The 25,678-nt window shown below is 57.9% G+C and overlaps 2 protein-coding genes and 3 non-coding genes across 9 annotated transcripts in view; all 5 read right to left on the reverse strand.

The window, feature by feature from the left end:
* Positions 1 to 25: 25 nt before the first annotated feature.
* On the reverse strand, positions 26 to 4,977 carry NOP56 (NOP56 ribonucleoprotein). Its single transcript, XM_067298427.1, has 12 exons — positions 4,948 to 4,977; positions 4,657 to 4,746; positions 4,257 to 4,371; positions 4,017 to 4,178; positions 3,554 to 3,752; positions 3,133 to 3,320; positions 2,820 to 2,971; positions 2,520 to 2,620; positions 2,023 to 2,171; positions 1,678 to 1,799; positions 1,328 to 1,462; positions 26 to 690 (listed from the first exon to the last, which is right to left on the reverse strand). The coding sequence occupies exons 1-12, from the start codon at positions 4,948 to 4,950 to the stop codon at positions 505 to 507; spliced, it is 1,602 nt and encodes a 533-aa protein (XP_067154528.1). The 5' UTR covers positions 4,951 to 4,977; the 3' UTR covers positions 26 to 504.
* Positions 1,554 to 1,627, reverse strand: LOC136992294 (small nucleolar RNA SNORD57). Its single transcript, XR_010884486.1, has one exon. It is a non-coding gene; the product is annotated as a small nucleolar RNA SNORD57 (small nucleolar RNA).
* On the reverse strand, positions 1,879 to 1,949 carry LOC136992295 (small nucleolar RNA SNORD56). Its single transcript, XR_010884487.1, has one exon. It is a non-coding gene; the product is annotated as a small nucleolar RNA SNORD56 (small nucleolar RNA).
* On the reverse strand, positions 3,385 to 3,516 carry LOC136992289 (small nucleolar RNA SNORA51). The gene has a single exon (XR_010884482.1). It is a non-coding gene; the product is annotated as a small nucleolar RNA SNORA51 (small nucleolar RNA).
* Positions 4,978 to 5,428: 451 nt separating the features above from the next.
* The window catches only part of DCTN1 (dynactin subunit 1), a 94,038-nt gene continuing 73,788 nt past the window's right edge, over positions 5,429 to 25,678 (reverse strand). For 2 of the 5 annotated variants that reach the window (XM_067298435.1, XM_067298430.1), the window contains exons 8-29: positions 25,187 to 25,265; positions 23,298 to 23,457; positions 22,201 to 22,305; positions 21,660 to 21,851; positions 20,727 to 20,843; positions 19,555 to 19,707; positions 18,409 to 18,569; positions 17,164 to 17,332; positions 16,521 to 16,589; positions 15,976 to 16,038; positions 15,726 to 15,875; positions 15,048 to 15,209; positions 14,535 to 14,666; positions 13,802 to 13,930; positions 13,253 to 13,395; positions 12,444 to 12,610; positions 10,534 to 10,548; positions 9,715 to 9,848; positions 7,936 to 8,125; positions 7,281 to 7,357; positions 6,749 to 6,838; positions 5,429 to 6,436 (exon numbers count right to left, since the gene is read on the reverse strand). In XM_067298435.1, the coding sequence (XP_067154536.1) occupies positions 6,299 to 6,436; positions 6,749 to 6,838; positions 7,281 to 7,357; positions 7,936 to 8,125; positions 9,715 to 9,848; positions 10,534 to 10,548; positions 12,444 to 12,610; positions 13,253 to 13,395; positions 13,802 to 13,930; positions 14,535 to 14,666; positions 15,048 to 15,209; positions 15,726 to 15,875; positions 15,976 to 16,038; positions 16,521 to 16,589; positions 17,164 to 17,332; positions 18,409 to 18,569; positions 19,555 to 19,707; positions 20,727 to 20,843; positions 21,660 to 21,851; positions 22,201 to 22,305; positions 23,298 to 23,457; positions 25,187 to 25,265 (2,795 nt within the window). In that variant the 3' untranslated portion in view covers positions 5,429 to 6,298. The remainder of the gene's footprint in view (positions 6,437 to 6,748; positions 6,839 to 7,280; positions 7,358 to 7,935; positions 8,126 to 9,714; positions 9,849 to 10,533; positions 10,549 to 12,443; positions 12,611 to 13,252; positions 13,396 to 13,801; positions 13,931 to 14,534; positions 14,667 to 15,047; positions 15,210 to 15,725; positions 15,876 to 15,975; positions 16,039 to 16,520; positions 16,590 to 17,163; positions 17,333 to 18,408; positions 18,570 to 19,554; positions 19,708 to 20,726; positions 20,844 to 21,659; positions 21,852 to 22,200; positions 22,306 to 23,297; positions 23,458 to 25,186; positions 25,266 to 25,678) is intronic. The other 3 variants (XM_067298432.1, XM_067298434.1, XM_067298433.1) reach the window with 3 other exon arrangements.

Here is a 25,678-nt window from a genome sequence, read left to right on the forward strand (position 1 = left end):
CAGCAAAACACAAAACAGGAGAGGATCAACAACAGCCTCAACCATTTATTGAGGTTCAGTCACACTGTGAGCGGTGTCCTTGCCCCCTGCCCCGCTCTGAGCGGGGTCTGGAGCTCTGCCCGCACCGCGTGGGCTGCAGGCGTTGCCACAGCGGCAGACGTTCCCCCAGACTGCGGCAAAGCCACACCGCAACCCCAAGCCACCCCCACGGGGCCTCACAGGCAGCCCCGGGAGCCAACGCTGCGTCGAAGGTACAAGGAAGCTCAAGCATTCGAGCGCTGCCCCAGAGGACGTGTGTGGCCTGGCCTGGTCATGGGGCAAACGAACTCACCCGGGACACGAGGTACCAAAATTCATTTAATGGCGGCCGCCCCGCTGAGTTACATTCTAGGACATGCAGCTGCCATGAAATGCTGGACACAAGACGACGAGCCATCTACAAAGCTGCGCCGAGCGAACCACCACTGCTACGCGCAGGCCCTGCTCCAGCTCCTCCTCGCTTCCCTAATCCTCCTCCACATCCTTGGCCTTTTTCTTCTTCTTTTTGTCCAGTTGAACAATCTCTCCTGATAGTTTCCTCTTCTTCTTGGGCAAGGCCTCTTCCTCCAGGCCATTCTCCTCCGGCTCTGAGGCAGCCTCCAGCTGCTGCTTCTTTTTCTTCTTCTTTTTCTTGAGCTCTGTCTCATTTTCCTGAAGGAAATGGGAGCCCGTGAGAGCCCTACCCACCCCAGGAGGTGCTGAGTCCCCGTGCCGCGCTGACCAGACTGGGGCTGCCAGGGCCGCGCCTGGGAGCGAGCCGGAGTCACAGCACAGAACTGGGTGCTCTGCGCTAGGCCCGGAGCAGGGAAGCCCACAGACTGCAGCCGTCTGTAAGACGCAGCACCCAAAAGCAAAGCAGGCCGAGTCTCAGGGCTCGGCCAGACACCAGGTACCCATGCGAGTCCTGCCCCCTTAACGGCTGTTGCTGAAGCCATTTCAACCTCTCCAGCCTCAATTCTTCCTTCTGCCTGCCTCAATCCCAGGGCAGGGTCACCCCAAAAGCAAGGGGACACCAAGGCTGATCCCCTCCGTGCCACAACTGAACGCCAAGAGCTGGCAATGGGCGTTCAGCTGTGACGGGCTAGGAATGAGCCCCAGGACCGGCCAGCGCTGTCCCAGCCTGGCCCGGCCAGTCAGGAAAAGCGGGAACAGCGCCGGCCCCAGCACCGCTGCTTCGCCTGCGTCACCATCAGCCAAGCGCACAACGGGGCCAAGGCTGGGCATGGCCACCCCCGTCGCGGTGCCCCTTCCGCAGGGGTCTCCCACCCTGAGCGGCCCCTGCCCTCACCTCTGTCTCCAGCACCGAGTTCTCCATCTCCTCCGCAGCCGCGGCCAGCGCCTCCAGCCGCCGCTTCTCCCGCTTCTTCTTCTTCCTTTCTTTCTTCTCCTGCTTCTTCTTGACTTCAGCCACCACCTCGTTGGCCTGCCGAGGGACAGAGGCAGCTCCGTCAGCACCAAGGGAGGCGCCCAGCCCAGAACGCATCCCCGCTCCGCCCATCCCCACGGCACCCGTCGGATCAGCCTCATTAAATCAGTTTTTTTTTTGCCTCCAGCGGTGGGTCAGGATGGCAATTTTGCATCACGTCCGACAGCGGGGCCGAGCCCAGCCCCCCCCCCCCCTTGCCCAGCGCGCCTCACCTCCACCATGGCCTCCTTCATGACCTCCAGGTTCTTGCGTGGCGGCTCGCCGGTCTCGTAGAAGGCCAGCCGCTCCTCCACCTGCTCCCGGAGCTTGTCCCCAAAGACGCTCGTGGGGACTTCTGCAGAGACGGGACGGGCTCAGCACCGCTCAGCCCTGCCCGAACCACCACCCCACACACCTCCCCCGGCCCCGGCGCTCTGCTCAGATCACAGGAGTCACCATTCACCCAGTGAAATGCTGTTGACGAAAAATATTCCCATCATCGCAGACGCCGCCGGGCGCGGAGCACCGCAGCCGGCTGCCCCTTCCCGGGCCCCGCCGCACCCCGGCCCCGCCGGCACCTGAGAAGCAGTCGATCCTGGAGGCGATGGTGCACTTGTTGGCCAGGTAGCGGGAGATGCGCCCCTTGTTCTTGGCGGCCGCTCGCCCGATGAAGGTGGAGTGGAATATGAGCCCGTACTTCGGGGTGTTCCCGCGCGTCTTCAGAGCCCTGGAACCGGCCCCCGGCGCCGTCAGAGGGTGGCACAAGGCAGCCCCGGGGCCAAGGGCGTCCTCCGGACAGGAGTCACGCACGCAGAGGGCCGCGGGGACGCCCAGCACGAGGGGACAGGGCTTCCCCCAGCCGCTCCCCACCCCAGCTCGAGGCGGCGCTGACCTCCAGGGCGGCTCCCTGGGCACGGACCCGCCATCAGGCGCCCGCGGCACCCGCGAGGCAAGACGCGAAGCCACGGTGGTCGCTCAGAGGCTGGGGCTGGCTGATCACACGCGGCCGAGGCCCGGTGCGTCACACCCAGCGGCCCAGGGGCCTGCCATCACCGCAACCACCCTGCAGCGGTACCTGAAGAGGGCTTTCTCAGCCCCCAGGATCTGCACCGTCGAGGCCGGGTACTTGGCCAGGTTCGTCAGGCTGCCGGCGTGGGAGATGAGACGAGCGCCCACCTGCGAATGGACAGGGCTGGCGTTACCGCCGCCGCCGTCCCCAGGAGCGTACAGAGTCCGGCTCCGCCGGGAGCAGGTGGTGCAGCCCCCCCAGGCCACGGATCAGCAGTAAGAGGTGTCAGCAGGGCTACTCAGTGGATTGACAGATTCACTCAGACATCACCTCCGCGGCCTGGGCGAGCCCGGGACAGGCACTCACCACTTCTCCGATGAGGGCCGAGAGGCTGGGAGCCACCTGGCTCATCTTGGAGCGGAGATACTCCTGCAGGCCCTTGCGGTACTCGGACAGCGAGATCACGCGGCTGGAAAAACTCTCGATGTTGATGAGGTCGATGGGGGAGATGTCCATGCCTAGGAGAGAGGGGCGTCAGCAGCCAGGCCAGGCGGATCGCACGGCTGAGGGACGGCGCAATGGGGGCCCCGTCCTCAGCCAAAATGCTCCCTCTCGCCTCAGCTCATGCCCTAAAAAGGCCAGCGCTCCACCAGAGCCACCGCTGCCAGTCCCCACTCACCCATGGAGGAGCGGGAGGCTTCCAGGATCGCCTGCGCCTTGGCGCTGTCCATGACGATCTCCTCCAGCCCCTCCAAGCTCTCCTCGCTCAGCTCCTTACGGTTCCCGATGAACTTGGCGAGGCGGCAGTACGTGTAGTTCTCCGAGACGATCTTGATCAGCTCGGGGAAGTGGTAGCCGTACCACTCCCTGCGGGGAAGAGCGGTCAGGGAAGGAGCCCGCCCCCCGCGCGGAGCCCGAGCCCGCTCGCGCGCCGTGTCCCCCCGCTCACAATCCAGCCAGGGCACCATCTCCCAGGCCGGGGTGTATCGAGGCGATGCTCTGCCTCCCCGTTCTGTACAGGCAGCCGGGAGGGGCGGCTGCCTGCGGTAAGCGTGGGGAGGAGGTGGGACCGCGCCGCTCCGCCGTTGCCCCCAGCTCACCGCACGCGCATGGAGAAGGTGTTGATGTCCTTGTCCAGCTGGTCCAGCAGGCTGATAGACTGGATGATCATGTTGTCCACGCGGTTCACGTTGAACTTCACCTTGGCCCGGGAGTAGCTGTGGCCGAGGCCCAGCTGGGCCTTGGAGGCCGACTGAGCAGTGAGGCCCTTCACCAGGGCGTGGAAGTGCAGGCGGATCCCTGCATGGGGACGGTTCCGTCACCCCGTGCTGGAGCACGGCGCCAGGGCCCACGGAGCTGGGAAAGGCTCTGCTCCCAGCCCGCGGCACAGGCAGCCCAGCTCCGGCTATTCCCACTGCCAGGAGCCGACCCGCAGGGCTGGACCAGCTCCCAGGGAAGCTCCCAAAGGGATTCCCCGGCCCCAGCCCAGTCCCAGCCTGGCGGGAGCGGAGGCGCCGCGTGGAGCACCCGCGGTGCCGCCTCCCGCAGCCGCCTCGCGCTCACCCCGCAGGATCTCGGCCACGACGCCGCCCGTCTGGCACTGGTAGCCCAGCTCCTCCAGGATGGCGGCCCCGATCTTGGCATCGGCGACTCCCAGCAGCGCCTTCTTCTTCTTGGCGGGCATGTGGGTCTCGAGGAGCAGCCGCAGGTCCTCGTGGAGGACACCTGCGCGGGGAGATAGGTGAGCGGGGCCGGGCGGGGGGCAACGCGCGGCCGCGCCGGGGGCGCCCGGCTGCCACTCACCCTCCGAGACGGCATTGATGTTCTCCAGGGCGCTCTGGGCCGACTTGAAGGGTGAGAAGGCCACGAGCTTCACCACGTTGTGGAACTTGCCCACGTTGAGGACGCTCTCCTCCACCTGCCGGGGGGGGGGCGCCGTGAGGGAGAGGCACCGCGAGCCCCCCGGGCCCGGTACCGAACCACCCGCCCCGGTACCGGCCCAACCCCCGCCGACCCCTCCACCCGGTCCCTACCTGCTCCATCCCGATCCTAGCCTCCGTCCCGGCCCAGTCCTGGTCCCGGCCCAGGCCCCGCCATCCCGTCCCCCGCTTCCCCCCCGTCCCGGTCCCCGGATCCTCCCGCACCCGCGGCCCGGTCCCGTCCCCCGCTTCCCCCCAGCTCGGCCCGCTCCCGGTCCCGGTACCTGCGGCAGCAGCAGGCTGATCTCCTCCACCTCGCGCACGGCGAAGAGCGCGTACCCGGCCGCGTGCTCGAACAGCGCGTGCAGCAGCACCTGCACCGGCTCCGGTCACCGGGGAGGCCGCGGCTCCGGCGGCCGGGCCCCCCCCCACGCTCCTTCCTCCCTCCCTTCCTCCCGCGCCGCCATCGCCGCCCCAGCGCCGCCCCGGGGCTCCTGCCCCGCCGCCCCGGCCCCCCCCGGCCGCTCCCGCCCCCCGATGCCGCCGGATGCGACCCCGGCGCGGCCCGCGCTCACCATCCTGCCGCCCCGTCGCTGCTCCCGCCGGAACTGGGCAGAGCCCCGCCGGAAGCCCGCCCCTCCCGCCAGCGGCCAATCGGCGGCCGCGCCCCCGCGGCTTCCCGCCAATCACCGGAGGCCGCCGCCAACGAGGCTGCCCCTTCGGCCAATGAGAACGCGGACTAGGCGGAGCCCGTCTCCTGCCGCCGTCTCCGCCAGTGCGGCGCGGGGACGCCCGCGGACGCCCGCCCCTTCCCGCTCCCGGCCAATGAGAGCGGCGCCCCGCCCCCCTCGCGTCACGCGATTCGACGCGAGGTTTCGCGCCGCCGCGCGGGGCCGCACGTGGCTGCAGGGGCCGCACGTGGTCCGGGCCCCCGGGGCCGGTCCTGCAGCAGGCGCCGCCCCCGGCCCCCCTCCGCAGCAGCACCCCCAGTCCCGGCCCCCTGGTCCCCGGCTCCCCCGGCCCCGCTGCAGGAAAGGAAGGAGCACGGCCCGGCCGGGCGGGGTGAAGGGGCAGCTTTATTCTAGAGCTCGAGTGCAGAGAGGCCGCGAGTGCAGCCCGCGGGTCCGGCCGTGACGGGAGCCACCCCCCCGCCTGCGCGTCCAGCAGCGAGGGGGCCCCAGGCCCGGGCTGCCTGGCGCTGAGGAACGAACCCCGGGGCAGGGGGAGCCGAGCTCCCCACGCTCACGGGTCTGGACGGGCTGGGCTGGGAGGGAAGGGGCTGTAGTGTTGGGAGTGTGACCCCCGTGGCCCCCGGGCTGTGCCAGACGCAGCTCCCTGCTCAGGCCACGGCAGAGGAGCCCAGCAGCACACGGGGACATTGCCAGGGCCTGCTTTGGGCAGTTACCTGGACAGGCCAAGCTGGAACAGGTTTTGATGCCTCGTGCAAGGCACCAGCTCCCTCCTCAGCCTCCCTCTGCCCCATGGCCAGGCTGGTCACAAGCAGCAGAGGCCGCAGAGGAGGAGCAGCAACTGGCTCTAGTGTTAAACAGCATTTGCTTGGAAGGGGCCAGCAGCACGTGGTGCTCTGAGCTCTTGGTTAGCGTCCTGGTCGCTCACCCCAGGAGGAAAAGCAGCTCACACGCTCGCCCCCCAAGCAGGGCCAGGGGAGGAGAGGCGATGTGGCGAAAGCAGCCAGCGTTTCCTCTCCACGGCCAGGCCAGGCGAGGGAGAGGAGAGCAGTGGTTTCAGTAACGGGGACACAGCACCCGGCAGAGCAAGGCCGACGGGCGCTGCCGCGGCCCGGGGTACACACAGGTTAGCATCGCCGCCCCTAAGGGCTGCCTGGCACAGGGGACAATTCAGCAACAGCCTGGGGAGGGGATGTGCAATGAACCTCAGTCTGTACAGAGCTAGGTGGCTCCTGCCTTAGGAGATGAGGCGGCTGTGCAGCTTGTGGAGCTGCTCTGGGGTGAGGACGAGCTTGTGCACTTGGCCACGCCCAGGCTGGCAGGGGAAGGTCACTTTGCCGAAGTAAACCGTGTCCTCCTCCTTCTCCTCTTTGGCCTGGAAGAGCAGAGCAGCAGTGAGAGGGGCAGGTCGTCCCCGGCGCAAGTCAGGGCTCAGCACAGAGGCTGTGCGCAGGCACAGACCTGCTCCGGCAGCGCGGCTGCCCAGCGTGACTGTCCCCTCCGTATTCCAGCCAGGGGACGTCTCCACAGGGAACCCCTGAGACTGCTGCCGGGTGTCCTCCGGCACCAGCACGGCCCCAGAGCGAACGGGCTGGAGCACGGAGGCTCCTGATCCACCCTCTTTCAGTCAGTCCCACCAGTCTGGAGCGGGGCCCCGAGCAAACACCACCGGGAAAGTGGGTCTCACCTTTAGGAAGGAGGAGGAGGGGAAGGTGGCGAAGTCCGTGGGGACGTTGGCCCCCGGGTGCTGCAGAACCGTCTCTTTCATCACCTCATCCTGCAGGGGAAGACAGCGACAACGTCCCCTCCAGAACTGCGCCGCTCCCCGCTGCCCTCCGTTCGCTCATGCCCACGCAGCCGTACAGAGCAGCTCCCAGCGTGATGCCCAGTGGGGAGAAGCCAGAGGGGTCAAATCTGGCTTGGTTTCAGGGAGGTGGCAGTGTTTAGCCCCCCTCCGCTCCAGCCCGAGGTGCCCCGAGCTGGCAGCACCAGCGCAGCGAGAGCAGCTGGCTGGGCCTGCCCGTGTTGAGGGACACGTCCATCCATTTCTCCCCCCTTGGCCCCCTGCGAGGGCTGCGAGGTCCTGCCGCGGCCGGCGGGGAGCCTGCCAGGACCCCCATCCTCCCGCACCAGCACGTTCGCCCCAGCAGCAGCCGAAAAGCTGCCTGCACGGGTGTGGGAGGTGCGAAGCCACGCGGGAGAGCAGCAGCCTGCCTTACCCTCAGTTTGTCGATGCTGTCACTGAGGGACTTCAGGCGGGCCGTCTGCTCCAGCAGCCGGGCTGCTGGGCTCCCTGCTGCGGAAGACAGGAGGTGAGAAAAGCAGGAGCCCCACAGGGCTGTCGCAGCAGGAGAACAACGCTGCGGGGGGGGTCACGGCACCGCTGGCCTCTGCCCAGCGCTCTTCATCCCCGGACACCTATCAGGAGCACAAGGCCGTTCCCTGCCGCGCAGGAGGAAACCGGGCCAGCACGAGTAACCAGGGATTGCTGACTCCAGCCCAGATCCCTCACAGGGAACTCTCACACCGGGAAGAGGAGGAGCTGTACAGCCCTGAGCACCGATGTCTCGGACGCTGCCTATACGCTGAAGGAGCGCCTGGTGTGATACAAGTACGGGGAGCTTTATAAATGCAGAAGCTGCAGGAACAGGGTCTCAGCCTCCGAAAAGGGGTAGGTCAGAGCTCTGTCCTAGAGCAAACCCTGCTCCTGGATACTGGCTGGACAGAAAGGAGGTGCCTGCTCCTCCCCAGGACAAAGGGAAGATGCAGAAGTTGCTCACAGGCCTTGCACAAGCTCTCTCCAACTCACAAGTTGCTCATGACCAATCTCCTCCCCAGATGCTTCAACCAAGCAGTGTTTTGTGTAGGACCTACCTGACTTTTTCCGTGTAATGTCCACAACCTTGGCATTGGCACTCATCTGGTAGAGGGTCTCCAGGAGCTGGCTGGTCTTGCGGTAAAGGGTGCCTGAGGCCACATCTTCTCCCTGTCTATCCTTGGGGAGGGAGAGCTTGGGTACATGCAAAGGTGCCAGCCCTGCTAGCTCCATCTTCATCTGGGCTCCCTGGGACCAATGGGGAAAAAGCAATTAGGGGCAGGCTGTTTATTTGGGAGAAGTTTGAGTGCAGAAAAAGAGGTACAAGGGCAGAGGAAAAGAGGCCTCAAGCTCAAACAAAACAAAAAAAAAGGAAAATAAGGCATAAAATTAGTCTAAGAACAATAGAGGGTGGATCTTCCAACAGTGGGATCCCTACAGACAGAGGTGACATCCCCAACACTGGGCCCAAATGCACCAGGACACTGGAGGGAACCCCCTGGGAAACCTGCTAGACTCTCCATGCGGTCTGTGTCTGTAAGACTCGGCGTGGGGGGAACAGGCTTGCGCCTCAGTGCTTATACAACCGTAATTCAATAGCGGCCATGTTGGTGACTCATTAGATTTAAGAGCTATAATTAACAGCTTTGCAGTTGTGCATACTAGTCTGCATAATTATATAAGTGTGAGTTAATATTAGTGGAATATTAGTTAATTAGATTATTTTGCCGCTTTGCCAGTTTCCTTATAGCGCATTCCTTAATCAACAGACATCTTAGACTGCATCAGATAATGTCTGAAGTCACCGATGTAAAGAGGGAGTCCAGGCTCGGCAATAACGTGCCGTCAGTCCCACCACCTCGGCCGGCTGCTCCTGCTCTCAGCCACCTGGCTCTGAGCCTGGACTCAGACCAAGCAGGGACCTGGCCCCTTCTCCGGCCAGCACATCTCCTCGCATATTAGGAAAACAAGAGAAACCAAAGGAGCCCAAATCCACCACTCAAGGGAGAGCCAGCTGCACCACAGCCAAGCTGCGTTCTCGACCTCTTCTCGCCTGTGGTGCTCAAAACCTCTCCCTCCAGCTCATCCCACCTGAACTGCAGACCCCTGGGGCCCTTCCCTGTCCTCCTGGGACACTACTTTCCGCAAACACCGTCAGCTGAAGCAAGGTAACACAGTGTCCGACTCCACACAAAGCCACAGCCCAGAGGCTGCCGTCACAGGAATGCAAACGCCAAGGACAGTGTCCCAGTGGTGCAGGATGGCCCTTCCCAAGGGCTGATGTGCTCCTAGACCCAACGGCCTGCAGGGAAAAGCCCGAGCCATCAGCAGCAGGAACAGGAACTGTGTAATCCTGTCCTTGCCAGGGTTTTCACATAGCCCTTCTCGGTAAAGCTGTGTCCAACACCTCTGTCCGCACCGGTTCACTCTTTGCTTTCATGGGGAAACCCACAGCAACAAGCAGGGCTGGCCACAGCCACGGCACGAAGGTGCACAGGGTGCAAAGCTGCTCCCTGGTGCTGGCGGGAGCACAGCGCTGCAGGCAGCGCTGGGAGGACAGGGAGCCTAAGGCATCCTGCACGGCGCCACCGCAATCCCCCGGCACCGCACAGCGGCGTCACACTCCCCTCAGTCATCCTGGGCTCCTCTTTCACCTTCAGACCAGGCTGGCGTGCTCAGCTGTCCGAGGGTCACCCTCCCTCTCCTGCACGTCTCCTGTTCATCCTCCAAAGGTACGGCGCATCCAAGCTCCAGCCCGCGGGAACCCGCTGTGCTCAGCCCATTGCTGCGGACACCCACGAGACCCACGCAGGGCGAGGGAATTCCCTAAACCTCACCTTGAGCCGGTTGTTCTCGTTTTTGAGGTGCTTGATGGACAGCCGCATGGCATCGATCTGCTGGAGAAGAAGAGGCGAGTCCTTCACCTGGACCGGCCCTGAGCCTCCTCCCATCACCTGGCTGGCGCCGACACCTGCAAACAGGCAAGAACAGCAGCAACATGAAAGACCGTGATGTCCTGGCCCGCAGCAGCTTCGGACAGGATGGCTACGGCAGGCGCAAGACATGCAGACGGGGCTCAAAGGCACAAGAGGTGCAGTGTGCGCGACGCCGCAGGGAGCAGCGGCAGCGAGGTCTGCCCAGGCGTGCCAGGCACACACTGAGCCACCACGAACATGCAGCACCTCACATCTCGCTCAGAGAAAAAGGTTAAAGTGTCGCCTGTCCCGGGCCAGCATCTTACACCCACGCCTCCTACAACAGCCCCGGCCCCGGGGATTTCTCCTTCCTATTTCCTGAAGACACAGGATTTCTCCCTGGGCTCCGGGCACCTCCAGGGAACCATTTCCCCGTTGCTGGGGTGGCACCAGTCTGCATCGCCAGCAGTTTCATGCTCTTTACTCTCTTCCGGGACTCCCAGGCTGTCCAGAATGCCTTAGCTGCAGCTTCCCCTGCACCACAGGCCACTTGGCACCTGAGGTGAGAAGAGCTGCTCTCGGGCAGGACCTGCCACCCTTTCACTCCAGCCCTTACTCCCAAACCAAGCCTCGTCCCAGGGCCATGCTTGGATGCCTACGGGACACCAGTCCCTCCTTGCATGCACTTCTGGGGGCCGGACGAGGCGGGGAGCACTCGCATGCCGGGGTGCAGTACTGTACCTCTCTGCTGTTCCTCTGCAGTACAAGGAGAAGAGGCAGAGGAAAGACAAGAAGAAGCAGAGTTAAAGCTGAGGATCAAGTCTGAGAGGAGCCACGGCCAGAGGAGCTCTGGTCACCCGGAGCTGCTCCTGTGCCGACCCCTTTCCTCCGCCTTTTCACTCAGACGGGAGCGACCACCCGAGGCAGCCCTGGCTGTGGGAGTGGGGCCCCCCGTACCCGGCTGTGGGCCCTGGCCGGGGAGCCAGCACACCCACTCACCCCGACTGTGCGCGGCCGTAAGCAACCCAAGCAGGACACGTGCACCCCCACAGGCTGCTCCTCCAGAGCCTGCCCGGAGCGGCTGTTCCTCGGTCTGGATCTCGGGACATGCTGAGCATCTGCACTTCCCTCCGACTCCAAGATGCTCAGCCTGAGCCTCCAAATTCAGGGGGAGAGAAATTGCTCCCAGAGCCTCACTGCATCCAGGCTACACATCTGCAGGCTGGGCCCCCCCTCAGCCTTTGCTCCGCTTCCTTGTGATTTGGAGCTCTGACGCAGCCCCGGCTTCCCCGTTCTGGACACGAAGCGCTCATGAGCAGCCTGGCACTGGCACAGGGCTCAGAGCACAACTGCTGCATACGCTGTCCAGGACCAGGCACGCTGGACCCATCTCGGGGGACCTGGAGAGCACGAGTTCAAGGTCCCAATGGCTCAGGTAGAGCCTGTGGCTCCGCTGCAGGTCAGGAACTGCCACCTCCAGGAACCAGACTAGATCCTCACTGGGCATTTCAGGGGCAGACTCATACCAAAGGCACCTGCCTCACAGGGAAGACGGCGTTCATGGTACACCCAGAACAGACCCAAGACATGAACTGCCGCCCTCTTTGTGCAGAAGAGTTACCCACTCAGGACTGAGCCAAAAGGGTGAGGAATCTAGACCAAGCCATTACCACACTGGGGCCAGAGCACCAGGTTGCTCCACAGCCTCCCTGTCACAGTCCTAAAGGACACTTGAGCTCTCCAGTCACAAGGTCACACGTTGTCCTACAGCCCAAGCTCCTGACAAAGAGGCCAGCACATTTCCCTCACCCCACCAGTTCCCTGCCTCACCACTGCTCCCCTGACCAGGGATTTCTCGTAGGAAGTGTGACAGGAAGACCTGAACACCCAGACTAGCCAGCATGAGGACCTCCCTCTTCAGCAAGCACCTTTCCCTCACCATCACCCATCCCTTGCTGCTGGGCTTCAGAAAAGCCCGTGAGGTATGGAGAAGTTACATCTCCCATTCACTGAGCCAGCTAGAACAGAAGAGGCTCATCTGTGTCCTGGAGTGACAAGGGAGAGGAGGTAGGTGCTGCGCAGAGCAGCAAGGATATACCAGCAGGCAGCATGGACTGCTGTCTCCCCACTGGAATATCCCGGTGGGAGGAAGGGCCTGGCGGCACCGGCACTTGCCAGCCCCAGGGGGCCACAGCAGGTATGCTCCATCACCGAGGGGCAAGTTGCAGGGACCCCCCGGGCCGGCTCCACGAAGGTGCCCTCTGTTCTGCCTGCACAAGCACGGAGCTGCTGGACACTGCTCAGGGAGCTGCAAGCTCTCTGCACTCCCCACTCGTGGTTACAAGCCCAGAAGCCTCCTGCCCCCTCACAGATGTCCTGGCTCTCTGAAGGAAGGTCAGGCAGGCAGAAGGAGCAGGGTGTAGGAGCACCACTTCCCAGCGCTGCTCCCTCCAGCAGGCAGTCTCTGAGCTCCCACACTGCCTCCTGGGGTCACACCACACAGACACTCTGCTGGCATTCCCCTAAACAGCTCTTAGCCTCTGTGTCAGGGAGAGGGAGTGCGGAGAGGAGGCCCCAGGCTCCCTTTCCAGCCAGCAAATACCCTACCAGTTGCAGAAGCACTGAGCGCTTTGGGGGCACTGGTTACGCACCTCCTGCAATGCCAGACACAATGGAGGCGACTCCGGAGGCAGGGGCACCACGCAGACCCTCAATGGTTCTCTTTGACTGGTTGTTCAAGCGCTGCTTCAGCTCCACTTTTTCTGACTCCAGCTGGTCGATATCTGCCTGAAGAGCATCCATGGTCTCTTCAAACTCCCTGCGGAAGGGAACAGAGTCATGGGTCTAACTGGAGATGTTCCTCCCGAGGAAAGAGATAAACAGCTCAGGATGTGAGAGCTCCTAGCTTTGACACACGCCCTGCTACCACCAGTTGCCACCATTAAAAGCTCCAAGCACAAGCCTGCTGACTCAGGGTTTGGAGCCCCACCAGTTCCTGCTGCAGGTTACAATACCATGCACAAAGGAAGTATTTATCAGTACTGAGCCCACCACCTCCTCAGCTTTCCTATGTAGCCCAGCTTTTATCTTGCAAGACAATCCTCTCTCTCTCCCCCTTGTAGGTTTGCATTTCCCCGCTTGTCAGCAGGTTTGCTCTGCCAACAGACTACCTGTGGCAAGAGAAACTTGGAGCAAAGTGATGGTGGTAAAAACATGCAAAGAGAATAGACCTTTCCATAAAGAACATTGGAACAGGTCCTCTCCCAAGACTCGTGCTCCCATCCTGTGCTCTGCTGTGCACCATTAACACGTGTAGGTTCCCCTGCTCATCTTCCACTAACATCACTCTTCCAATAACCCGGAAATGCTCCCAGACCGTCCAGCCAACACAGGCAGTCTAGTTTTCATCAGGGACTCTCCAATAGCCAGCCCTGTTCTGCAGACCCCATCTCACACTTACTTCTCCTTCTTTTTGAGCAGTGTCTGGGTCTCATCCAGCTTTGTCTGTATCTTTTCCACTCGGTCATCTGCATCCTTGGATGCGCTGTCAAGCTTCTTCTCCAGGAGACTGAGACGCACATTTGCTTCGCTGAGCTCCTCGCCCTGGAGCAGCAGGAAAGAAAGCAGACTGCTCCAGGCCCCTGGGGATGGCATGCACTCCAGAAAGCCCCTTGCAGCGCTTGGGGAGAGCCTGCCCAGAAATCATAACCCCTACCCCGCTGTGCGTATGGTCGGTAGCCTGACACACACCCACTGCTGTCCCAGAACAGCAGGGGAGAAAGGCCAGGACAGTCCCTAGCAGGGAGTCACCAGGCTGTGGCCACATGGCAGCCCGCACCTCCACGGCAAGAGGAACAACATTTCCAGGAGCAGATCTGATTGGGACTTGAAGCCATCAGCTCCACAGACAGCAAGCCACCTGGTCCACAAACGCGACCACTCCAGTGGCACAAGGGCAGCTCTTCACTGACCAGCCAAGAGGGTTGAGATCGACTGAAGAACAGCTTACCTTGATCTTGAGAGATTTTTTCAGCTCTTTGATGACTGTCTCCCTGTCCTCCAGCTTAAGCCCCAGCCCCTCAGCATCAGTGATCTCTGCCCGAAGAGCTGCTGCCCTAAGGTCAGCAGGTGGGGTGGGCTGCAATGGAGACCAAAGGAACAAGACACAGAGTTGGTATTGTGAGAAGAATCCCAGTAACAGCAAAAGGGGTCACTCAGCAACTGGGGGACCATTCCCTGCCTCCCTGTATCCTGCAGGCATCTCCTGCACCTCCCCAAGCCTCGGGCCCCCACCGCACCCAGAAGACATAGTCTCCTGCTGGGGGAGGCAGCGGCAGGATTCCCAGGAGCACTGCCAGGTCAAGCAGGCAGCCAAGTACACCAGCAAGCCCAAGTCAGGCCTTCGGGCAGCTACCTCAGAAATCCCACTCCTCCCAAGCCAACAAGGGGTTCCCTCCTGGACCACCAGCCTCCAGTGAGCACTCACTCAGTGTGCTAGCACCACGTCCAGCACCAAACTCGAGGAGTCACACCTCAGTATTTATTCTCCTGAGAGTCACCATTTCCTATGTCTTCATCAATACTTTTGTCAGCCACCTGCCTATGGGGAAACCTAGCAGGCACCAAGACCATGCAAAGACCATCCTGTCTCTCTTAGCAGAGATCCTCAGGATTGTGGAGGATGACACAGCAATTCAAATGCTCTGGCTCTGCCTGAAACTCCTGCCATACCCAAAGCCCACCTTGGTCTGTGGCCTGTCAGCATCGTATTCTCCCTCCTGCATGGCCGTGGCCATCTTGTTCATGGTCGCAATGAGGATGCTGCAGGACTGGCGCAGACACTCGTACGGGTTGACGCCCTGGGTGCCGTAGATCTGCAAAGGACAGGAAGAAAGTTGCAGGTGCCCCCACAGCTGGGCTCAAAGCCACTGTTACAGCCCCTTCCTGCCTCCCCACAACATGCCACAGGCCTTCAGAGGCCGCAGGCCCTTTGACAAGGCAGCTGCAGAGCAAGGCCGGCTGCCGGGAAGGACAGCGCAGAACAGGAGACCACAAAACTCTCTGCATTTTGACATTCACTGGCCATATTCCCAGGAGTTCATTCCCAGTCTCCACAGGGGTGTCCTAGACTCCATCCAGAGCTGCCCCCAGGCAGGTCTGTAGCACTCAAGTTAGAGGATCTGTGAGGATAAGCCTATCCCAGACTTTATTTCACTGCAGCAGGCGATGAGGGGTGGCTGAGAACAGTTTCCCACCTGCTCGCTCGCTTTGAAGGCCAGATCCTCCAGCTTCACCGCCAGCAGTCCCTCATTCTCTGTCAGAGGGGCAATCATCTGGGCCCCAGCAGCGGCCACCTCCTGCAGCACGGCCACCACCCACGTCAGGTGCTTGCGGCAGTCCAGCAACGTGTCCGACACCTGGGAGTCGAGCAGACACGGGGTAGTTAGGAAAGGCCAGAGCCAGCCAGGAACACCGACAGAGGCAAACGAGCTACTTTCCCACTCGCCTCCCAGACATCACAGCTCCTGGCTGCACAACGCTTCCTTCGCCCTAGTCCAACGACTACTGAGATTTTAACATCCCTCTGAAGCATCATGGGAAGACAAGAAACATGAGAAAAGAAAGAAAAAAACTCAAGCTTGGAGAAATTAGGTTATAAAGTCCATCTGTCTCCATCCTGACTAGAAACATGCAGCCCAGAGACACTAGACCAAGTATCAGCTCACACTGTTTCCCTCTGCCTGAGCAGCAGGCTGCGGCTTGGCTTAAGCAGGGCGCTCCCTCCCTGCAGCCAGCGAGGAGGACAGCAGTGGTCTGCGTTTTATGCCAGCCCAGTACAGCCCCCTGCTCCCAGTATACTGCTCAGAAGGCCCTGCACAGGGCAGGGCGAGGGTGCCCTGGCCCTGTGGGAGCCTCCGTGCCGGCCAGCTCACCTGCTGCCCAAAGCCGAGCGCTGCAGGGATACCAGGAGCGTCTGTCCCCGGCATGCGGCGCCTGATCTTCTTGCAAAACTGGCGAATGTCACTGCACGAGGTCTCCAAGTCCTTGAGGAGGATGGCGAGGTCGGATGCCTCTTGCCCAGCCTAGGATTCAGAGATAGCACCTCAGAAAAACGGACAAATGGATCACCAGCAAAGGAATCTGGCACAGCTTCAGCAGAGCAACCCACAGAGCACGTCCTACCTGGAGGAAGGATCGCAGTCTGCCCACCTCCACGCCCATGCAGTCCAAGGCACTCTGGGTGAACTGCAGAGCACAAACACAGGCACCATGAGTTCAGGGCAAAGCAGAGACCAGGCAAGACAGCTGCCCTTTGTACACCATGCTGCCACAACTCCCGGCTTTACAGGAGCAGCAGAAATGGCTGAGGCATTCACTTGGCTTTTGTTTTACTCTGTGGGGCACAGGATGCAGTGCAGCCCCCTTAAAGGCTTAAGAAAGTACAACACGCCCTCTCAGGCACAAGGTTTTCAGCACTTTCCTTGCTGCTCTTCTCTTTCTTGCTTACCTGGATGTCTGCAGGGCAAATGGCCCACATCTTTTTCCCCTTTCCCTAACCGGGGAACCCACATAACTTATGTGCCACAACACCCAGTGGGTGCAGGAGAAAAGGTGACTGCAATACGGAGGCCAGAAGAGGTACTTCAACTCACAAAATTTCAGGGGAGCAAAAGACAAAAAGGCAGAAAACATGCAACAAAGAGCCAAATTATTTTGCTACACTTCACCTTAATGTGGTCGGCCAGCTGCATCGTGCAGTCTTCAGCCTGGTCAGCCAGGTGGATGCTATACAGGTGCTACACAAAAAGAGACATCAACACAGCAGAGATCAGCATCCTTCAAATGTTTCCACACATCCAAGCAAACAAACCAAACCAGGAAACACATAACAAAACAAACACTGAAAGTTCGGCCTAATTTTTTACTGGAAGTGAAAACTGTTGCGATGACATCCCAAACCAGATGCCCTGTGAACACCTCGCCCTCTAGAAGAGCATTGGTGGCCCTTAGTTCTACAAGGTCAACAGCCTCAACCCCCAGCACAGAGGTACGGGAATCTAGGACAGGAAAATCACATCCTTTCTGCCTTCGCCCTCCCTCTCTTCCTCCCAGGGACAGAGGACACAGCCTCTAAGTAACAGAGCCACAGGCGTAAGTCCTGCATGCTCAGAAGGTGAAAAACATACAAAGGGAATTGCTATCAGTAGGCTTATTGATGGTTTCTTAATGCGCCATGTGAACGATGTATCGAAGGGCAAGACTTCCAGCTGCTGCACATGCTGGAGAGATTCCGCCAGTTCCATGCCCTGCAGGTCAGAAACACCCTGAGCCCGGCCAAGAGCCTGACGCTCTTGGCTCCACAGATCCTACCTGATAGTATTTGATAGCTTTGGTCAGCGGCTCCACATTGACCGTCTCATCCAGCTGGTCCTTGTGCAGCAGCTCGATCAGGAAGTCCAGGGAGCGTTCATGGACACTCATCTCAGGGTACAGCATCCCCACCTTCTTATACACCTCAACGCTGCATTTGCTCAGGGCCCTGGTAAGGAAATGAAGACACAGTCAACTTGTCTGGGAACAGGCATATGGTCCAGACAGCATCAGTGCAGGGCCTTGCTTCTGGGTGCTGATCTCAGACCACTTGAATTGCCCGACCCTGTTGTCTGGACCCCGAGCAGCAGGATAGCTAGAGAGAGGTTGCTGAGGGTTAGAACATCTGCAGGAAACCAGGGCATGAAATTGGTTGGCTGCCTGGGAGCTACAGGAAAGGGAGCCTCAGAACAGAAAAACACTTCAAGTATCTACGCTATCATGAATTTCTGAACCAGAATCCAGTGCTGGAGGCAGAGGAAGATTTACCATCTAGCACCAACAGCATGTGATATGATTTAATGAGCTCATCAGTCATGTTGCTGTAGGAGCAAAGGGATCTTTCAGTGCTCTGCTCAAACTGAGCCACTTTCCTGGGAAGCAAAGCCTAGCAGGGGTCACAGTGATTATTCTCCCTAGTGCAGCTCCTTTGGTCTCCAAAGGAATTTCCAGTCTCTACAGAAAGCACTCTTTCCATGAGGTTGTCATGGCATTGGCCAGCGACTGGATCATATTAATCAAGCATTTAGATTCCTCGACACTCCATAAAACCTTCCGCACATGACTAAGCACTGGGCATTCACGAAAGAGGGAACTGGGCTGCAGGGGAGAGTCTGCTCTTTGGTCTGAAGCCCAGTATGAGTCCCAGGCACAATCAAACTTAGCAGGAAAGCGTGATGCATCTCCTGGCAGGATCAGATGGAAAATCAACGTGCCAGGGCTACTTCTGGCCTAAAGACATGGTCACAGCTGAAGAATGAGCAACTCATGCTAGAGAGCTGGATCCCTTTACAACCCAATTCTTGGGAGGAAAACAAGGAAGGAGTTACAAGAGAAGTGAACACTACCAGCACAAGGCAATAAAGGGAATCCCTCAGATTTTTTCCAGCCTAGCTGCCCAAGTATCTGCAACTCCAGCACAAACCGGGCCCTCCTTTGAGACTGCAGAGCTCAGCGCTTCTAGTCGGTGAAGCAGGTGAAAACCAAGGGTGACACGGTGATGGAGCAGAACGGTTAGATACTCACTGTTCGTATTTGTGCAGCGTAGCCTGCAGGAGACTTAGAGAATACACCAGGCCGGCAGCAAAGCTCAGCTGCTCTCCCTGAGCGCCCCTGAGGCCGGTGCGCTCTGCACAGTTTTCATTCAGATCAAACTTCTCCTGAGCCTGTTTGCTGATGAGCTCAGCCTGTCGTGGAAGAGGGCAAACAATCAAAGTCTTTCCACACTTGCTCTGATCCTTCCCCACTTAGCCACAGACCAGCCAAACCCAGGCGCAGCTTGCTTGCACAGCTTCATTAGCCCTTCCTGCACTGCTGCCACTTATTCAGGCTCAAGGTCCATTTCCATCAGCCTCACTGCCAAGTCACCTACGCTGTTCACACTGCTCAGCTCAGCTCCCAGCCCTCTCCAGGAAATCCTCCATGACTCAGCCCCAAGGTTTCCCTGACCAGCACTTTCCTGTGCTTCCCTTATCCTTGAAGCTCCGTGACTGGAGCAGGAACTTTTCAATGAAAAGCAGTGATTTGCTGAAACTAAAGTTTACAAGGAAATGAGTTGCGTGTGTGTGCGTGTGTGTGTGTGTATTTTATACATACATACACACATACATATGTATATATAAAAGGTTTTCCTGGGAAAGGTGTCGTGAGTCCAGAAGGGGTATAAGAGGGACAGCTGGCAGCGGGGTGCCAACCACCCCTGGGCAGTGCTGAAAGAAACCAAGGCTCATATGCCTGCCCCAAGGGGGCCTGAATCGGACCCTTGGGCTTGACCTACACATACCACAGCTGAGTACTCCAACCACTGATCTACCACTATCCGGACGCAGGTACCTCTGTTTCCTTCTCCCCTCCCGCTGCCCCAATAATTTTGAAAAATTTCAAACAAGTAAACATTAAAAATTCCAAATTCACCTGGGGCAGAAAAGAAAATATACGTTTCCCACAGAGCTGTGGCACAGCTCCTGGTTGGCCCAAATGGCACAGTGGGTTTGAAGATGACACTCCAAACCCCACGAGTCCAGCTCAGGAGATAAGGCCAGCTCTTCTTATGGGCCAGCTCAAAGCTTCAGTGGAAGAATTAACACAAGCTCTTCACATGGGTCCCTCTCTCCAGCCAGTGATCAAAGCCTAACACCCAAAGCCATGCAGGAGCCGAGGCACCCATCCCACCTTGCAGATGAGCCGGGGGATGAGCAGCAGCACAAGGATGCAGTCGTGGTCCCCTCCGTGGCGCAGAAAGCTATCTGGCATGAACGAAGTGAGGAGGGAGACATGCCGGTTGGCCTGCTGCACCTCCATCTGGCGCAGCTCCATCTCGATAGCCTGCGGGAGACATGCACAGTCAAAAGGAGCCCTGCTTGGTCCTCTCTCCAGGTCAGCACATCCTGTACAGGACAGGAGATGTGCTGTCAGGTCTGTTCAGTGTTAAGAGTCAGAAACTCTTTCCTCCTGGGGCACAGCTAACACCATGCTCCACAGCTGTTGCAGGGAACACTTCTTTATTATTACCATCTGGCTGCTCTGTGGATTGGTCTGGATCAGACCCTGAGCTCCGATCCAGCCACAGAGAGGTCAGAGCACACCATGTATCCATGCTCACAAGCATTCTTTCTTTCTAGCCAGCATTCGCAGCATGATAAAACAATGCTTCGATTGTCAGCTCTGAGAACACACTTCCATAAAAAACACCCATTTTTGCACAGCAGGGAGTATCCAAGTAAGTCTGATGTTTTTCTTAGCACAACGGTACACTGCTGCCCCCAGCACTAACAGCTCACAGTCCTGCACTGCTTCACATCTCACTTGCCTTCCCAGCTCCCCTGCCAACTAGCAAGCGCTCAGTTCCGCCGAGGCAATGAAAGTCTCATGGCCGCTGGGGTGCAGCAGAGCTAGGAACAGAGCAGGGGAGTCCTTGCACAGGCCCATGCCTACCCACTGGCACATGAACCACACTGAAACAGAGGCAGAGATGTTTTTCATCCCAATTAAACTGCTCTGCTTGATTAAGCCTTCCCCGCATGCCTTCGCAGACACAGTGGTGACCATTTCTTTGTGCACCACATGCTGGCATCTTCCTCCCTCCCATCACGTACCCTGTGTTCCTTCCAGCTCCCGACAGTTGTCTCAGTCTGTTTCTACTAGTGGCAAGAGCACCACAAGCCTAAAGCGAGAGCTGTGTCCCAGCATCAGCCTCACCACACGGCGACTGCAGTGCACTCAGGGCACCTCCCCAAGGCTGGCACCCCACGCACCTACGCCGTGTCTTAGTGCTACCACGTCAGCAGCCTCGCACACGGGAATAGATGCACGCACCCAGTACACGGCTCTCCTGCTAGCTCTACCTTAGCATGGGCTTTTGTCTCTGCAAATTTAATCTTGAAGTCAAACATTTCTGGAGGAGGCTGCTGCTGTTTCTCGGCAGAAGCTTCTTGCTGACTCATGAGTTCGCGGTTCACATCCTGAGCACAGAAAGAAGCTGCAATTAGAAGTATGGAAAAACACCACAAAAGAGAACTGTAAACCCACACCCTCTGCAGTACATCCACATCTAACGCCCGATGCCCCTTTTTTGGGAGGTGGGGTTGGGGGATCCTTGTGCTACAAGGGAATAATAGGATGAAAATGAGGAAGAGAAACACAAGCCTGTCCCAAACACTCAGCTGACAGCAAGTTGTATTAAAGCCAAGGAATCCTTGCAGGCTTATTACCAATTTATTTTCTACCGTCAGCAAAGCCAAGGAGAATCAAGAGCAGTGCTGGAACAATCCCATGCTACCCTGTCTTTTCCAGGGCACAGTTCCCAAGCCTGTAGCATAAGCAGCACAGCTGCATGAAAGGCTGAAACACCCATGTGTTCAGAAGCACTTTACAGCACTAATTTCAGCAGCCTTCAACTGATACTCTGCCAATGAGTCCCATCTGGACATAGGCAGGACAGCCAGGACTGACAGAGGTCATGAGAAGCATGAGCACTCTGGCATTGCTGGATGTCCTCAGAGAAATTCGGTTAGAAACCCACTCCCCAGGGCATCAGCCATCTGTTTTCTGCTGCATTTGCAGTGCCATCTCCACACAAGATTAGGAGACAACATGATGCCCCCACCCCCAGGCCCACTCCCTTTAAGAACACTCTTGCCTAAATATGCTCGGTCTCCTCATCATCAAGGTCTGCTCCCAAAGGAGCGCTGCTCCAGGGGGATCTGCAAGCCTGGCCGGAGGCATCTGCCTCCCGGCCCTGCCCTGCTGCAGTACACAACAGGGCTGAAGGACACTACCTGAAGGTGTGCAGTCAGCTCTCGGTATTTTTTGATGGTCTGCTGGTAGTCAGCCACGGTCTCCTGTGCAGCCTCCACACGCTTCTCCGCCTCGCGGACCCGTGCTGTTGCCATATCCAGCTGCTCCCGTAACTCCAGCTCAGTCTCCCGGGCATTTTCCTGCAGCTCGTCATTCATCTCATTCATGGCTTCCTAGAAACAAGGAGGTGGCATGGGATGCAGTTACCCCACGGCCTAGCAAGTGAGGACAGTTGGGCATTTTCAAAGCAGAGCAGAGAGCCACCCCTGGGTGTAAAGGGCATATTCTGCACAGATGAAGGACAAAACACTCGGAAGCAGGACCAAGTGCGATGGCTTTAGAGAGGTTCCCCAGTCCCCTCTGGCACTGTCACCAGTACATATTAGCACTGCTGCCTTGGACAGCCACAGTGTCGAGCAATCAGCCCAATCGGCCTCACGTCAGCCCAGCCACACACCAGGCATAAAGGAAGCAGCACAAGCACTCCAGTGCCACCCCTTACTCCACGGGAGCGCATCTTACCAGGTCTCCAACAGTCTCACGCAGCTCCCGGACCTTCTCTTCCAGGTCTAAGTTTCTCTCCGTCAGAGTCTCCACCATCTCTTCAGCACCCAAAGCAGCATCAACCTGCAAACACACATCACATCACAGTCCAACCCAACTCTCAAAGCACTGCTACCAGCAGCTTAAAGCAGGATCATTCTGGCGGGCTGTGGGACATGACTGACACATCTTTCTCCCCATCCTGAGGTGACTGCTTGGGCAGGAAGTGCATAGGCTCCCTCCCGATAGCAGAGGGCAATATCCATCAGGACAGCAAGCGACTCAAACCAGAATAGCCAGCAACATGTCCAGCAACTCAAGGGAAGGGCATGTTAAAAGAGAGGCTTGGCTTTGCCTCTTACAGTTGTTACTGAGTCTTTAGCTGCAGCATTAGGGAATGATGTTGAACTGTTTCAGGTCAGTGTAAATGATGTTGACCCTTGGGTCGAGTCTTTGCAGACTCATGACAGTGCCTTCCAGGCTCTCTGTCCTCCCCAAGGACCTAGGGGAGTGGTTATAAGCTCACAATATTAACAGAGTAATGGGCATTTCAGTCTTTGTGTTAACAGGTATCACTTCTGCTAACAGCCCACCTTTTATAAAACCCAGGCTAATGCTCAGATAGCGTGTAGCCTGCTTCCCTCCACAGCCGGAGTTCAAAGGAATTGCACACACTGCTCTGCAGTGAATAAAGATCCTTCCCAGGGACTTTCTAAGGACTGCTCCTCACCTGCAGCCTGGCTAGGAACAAGCCTCATGAAGACGGCTCAAGCAGCAAAATTAGAAGGAACAGAACTTAGCAAGCAGCAAACATGGATCGCCCCTACAAAGCACAACATACAGCACGTGCCTTATGTTCAAGACCCACCTTAGAACCACAGTTCTAGTGCTGGTACGGGGTTTGCTTTTGGACATGGGCCCAGTGGTATCAGTCCCTGCAGTAGTATCGCCAAGTGTGGCTCTCCAAGAGTGATTGCCATGATGAAACACCTCCATGCCAGAAGGTGACCCTGACCTGCCTGACAGCAGTTGCCCAAGGCCCAAAACAGCCCAAATCCACCCCCAGATGGACTCACCTGCTCCTTCAGCTCATCAACCGTTTTCTCCGCTTGCTTCACCTCCTCCTGCAGTTTCTCCCTCTGCTGACGCAGGGACTCTAGCTCCGTGTTTTTCTTCTCCATTTGCTTCTGAAGCTTCACGTGTTCCTGCTTCTCTGATGCAGACAAGTCCCGCATCCTTACAGAGAGCAACCAGACTCAGCACAGGCCAGTGGAGAGACAGGTACTACAGCAACGGAAGCCATTCCCTTCCCAGACATCGCTCTTTGCAGGCATCAGCAGTCCCTTCCCATCAGCAGGGCCAAGACCCCTCTCTTCGGTTGGCCCTGGCCACCCAGTGGTGGTACAAGCAGAGCTACCAGGCACTCCTGGAGAGCCCCAGTGGACTCTGCATGTGCCAGGCTGGCACAGAAGTGACTTTCAAAGCTTGGGAGTGGGAACACACAGATCTTTTTAAGGCACTCAAGCAGAGGTCACACATTTTAGGGACAAACTACTCCCACCTCTAAAAGTAAGTACACGGTCTGCAATTCAACTCACGAACTGCCCCCATCTCCACTTAAAGGAGAGCTGCCCAGTGAGACTGTGGTGTCTTTACAGTCTCCTACTTTGGTGCGCTCGGGCAGCCATTCCCCAGCCTTCCCCCCAGGAGATACAAGCAATGTCCCCAGAGAACAACTAATAAACAGTGAGGAATGGAGATGAATCAGTGCCTGAAACGGCATCTTCCTCTGAAAGAATCAGAGCTATTGGAGAGAATAGAGAAGGAGAAAATAGGAAAATGAACAACAGAGAGCATGGGTGGGACAGGCAGGAAAGAATAACTGTAAATGGAAGAGTCTAAAGCACAGAAAGGAGGAACTAAGGGATCAAAAAAAAATAACACATTCACAGTTTTTCACAGTGCAAGGAAGAGGGTCAACAGCAGAAAAAAAAGCACAGAGTACAGACAAGGTAAGGTGTTTCATCATGGCAGTGAGAACAGAGCTTTGCTTATGTGCATGCAGACCCTGGTCTGAACAGCTCTGTTTACAGACAGTAAAGTTCCTCTGCTCACTTAAATTTGAGGACTGGGAGTTTCTCTCACTTAGAATGGCTTCTTTATACTTCCTACCCCAAACATACGCTGGTTTGGAAATCCTCGCAAAGTAGTTTCTTATGTTTTGTATCAGTAGGGAATGCTTCCACAGTGAGGCCACCTCCTACATCTCCTTTCCTTTACCTGTTTGTGGCCTACAAATCATAAATGTCTTTGAGCAAGGACCATTCTCTGCACAAAGGGCAATATAGCACCCTGCATACACTGAATCATAGTCACAAAGGAATTAAGGTGTGACAGTGAGCAATGATACGGTTACCAGAGGGACCCAACTCAATCCTTTAGGCCAGAGGACATGCAGCTTTCGGAAAGAAAAGCCCCGACGCCCTGGCACATGGCCGTACACAGAGAAAGGCAACAACCAGCTTGGCCAGTGGGCTCAAGAAACCTCAAGCAGGACCTGGCTGGGATGTGCCTGGAGAACTATCCTATACAGGCTGCTTCAATAAACCTGCAGCACAAAAACCTGCTGCTGTTCTGGAGAAGCACAGTACTGCATACACAGAGAAATGAAATACAGCACAAACTTCCTGGAACGGCTCATTTTCTCCTTATATACATTATTCTCCAGTAACAAGGGACTCTTCTTTCTATCTTGTTTAAGCATCTGCAGGCTTAAAGGAGCACACAGAGCTCAAACAGCCCAGGAGCCTGTTAGCAGCTTTTACACCATCTGCCCTGGAGAATAAGCGTTTGGCTCAGTGCTCTGACACAAGCTGTCACTAGGCCAACAGAGCACGAGCTTTCATAGCAAGGATCTGCACAGGCAGTACCCCAGCCTTTCGTGAAGCCATAGGTGGTTTCCTACCTTACAAGAGCTTCCTTGAGTCTCGCGTTTTGCTCTTCTAGCTGTTTGACTTGGTAACTGGATGCTGCTCCATCTGAGCCTGGTGTGGAAAGGAAGCATCATTCAGCTTGTGCAGAAATGGCAGCTGCTAACCAGATACATCTCTCTCAGCACTAAGTGACATTACAAACACTATTAAGAGGATGGCTAAGTCCCAAAGGGAAACGGATCAGTCCCTCTGCTGCAACTGAGCCAAACACAAGGCTGGTGCATGATGCTGGTGCTCCTACGTTGAGAGATTAGTTCAGATGAAGAACCATTGTATCAACTTGCAGACCACATCCAAGCAGCAGCCGGGTTATGACAGAGCTACACTTAGCTGGATATAGCGCGCGTGCCTAGCTCCCTCCAGGCGCTCAGAATTCAGTGAAAACAAACTCAAATAAAAGATACCGCTCATCAGTAAGTTCCTCATCTCCCTGCAGACTATTCCTTTCCTCCCCACACTTTTTT

The sequence above is a fragment of the Apteryx mantelli genome, chromosome 5, assembly GCF_036417845.1.
Source record: "Apteryx mantelli isolate bAptMan1 chromosome 5, bAptMan1.hap1, whole genome shotgun sequence".
NCBI lineage: Eukaryota > Metazoa > Chordata > Aves > Apterygiformes > Apterygidae > Apteryx > Apteryx mantelli.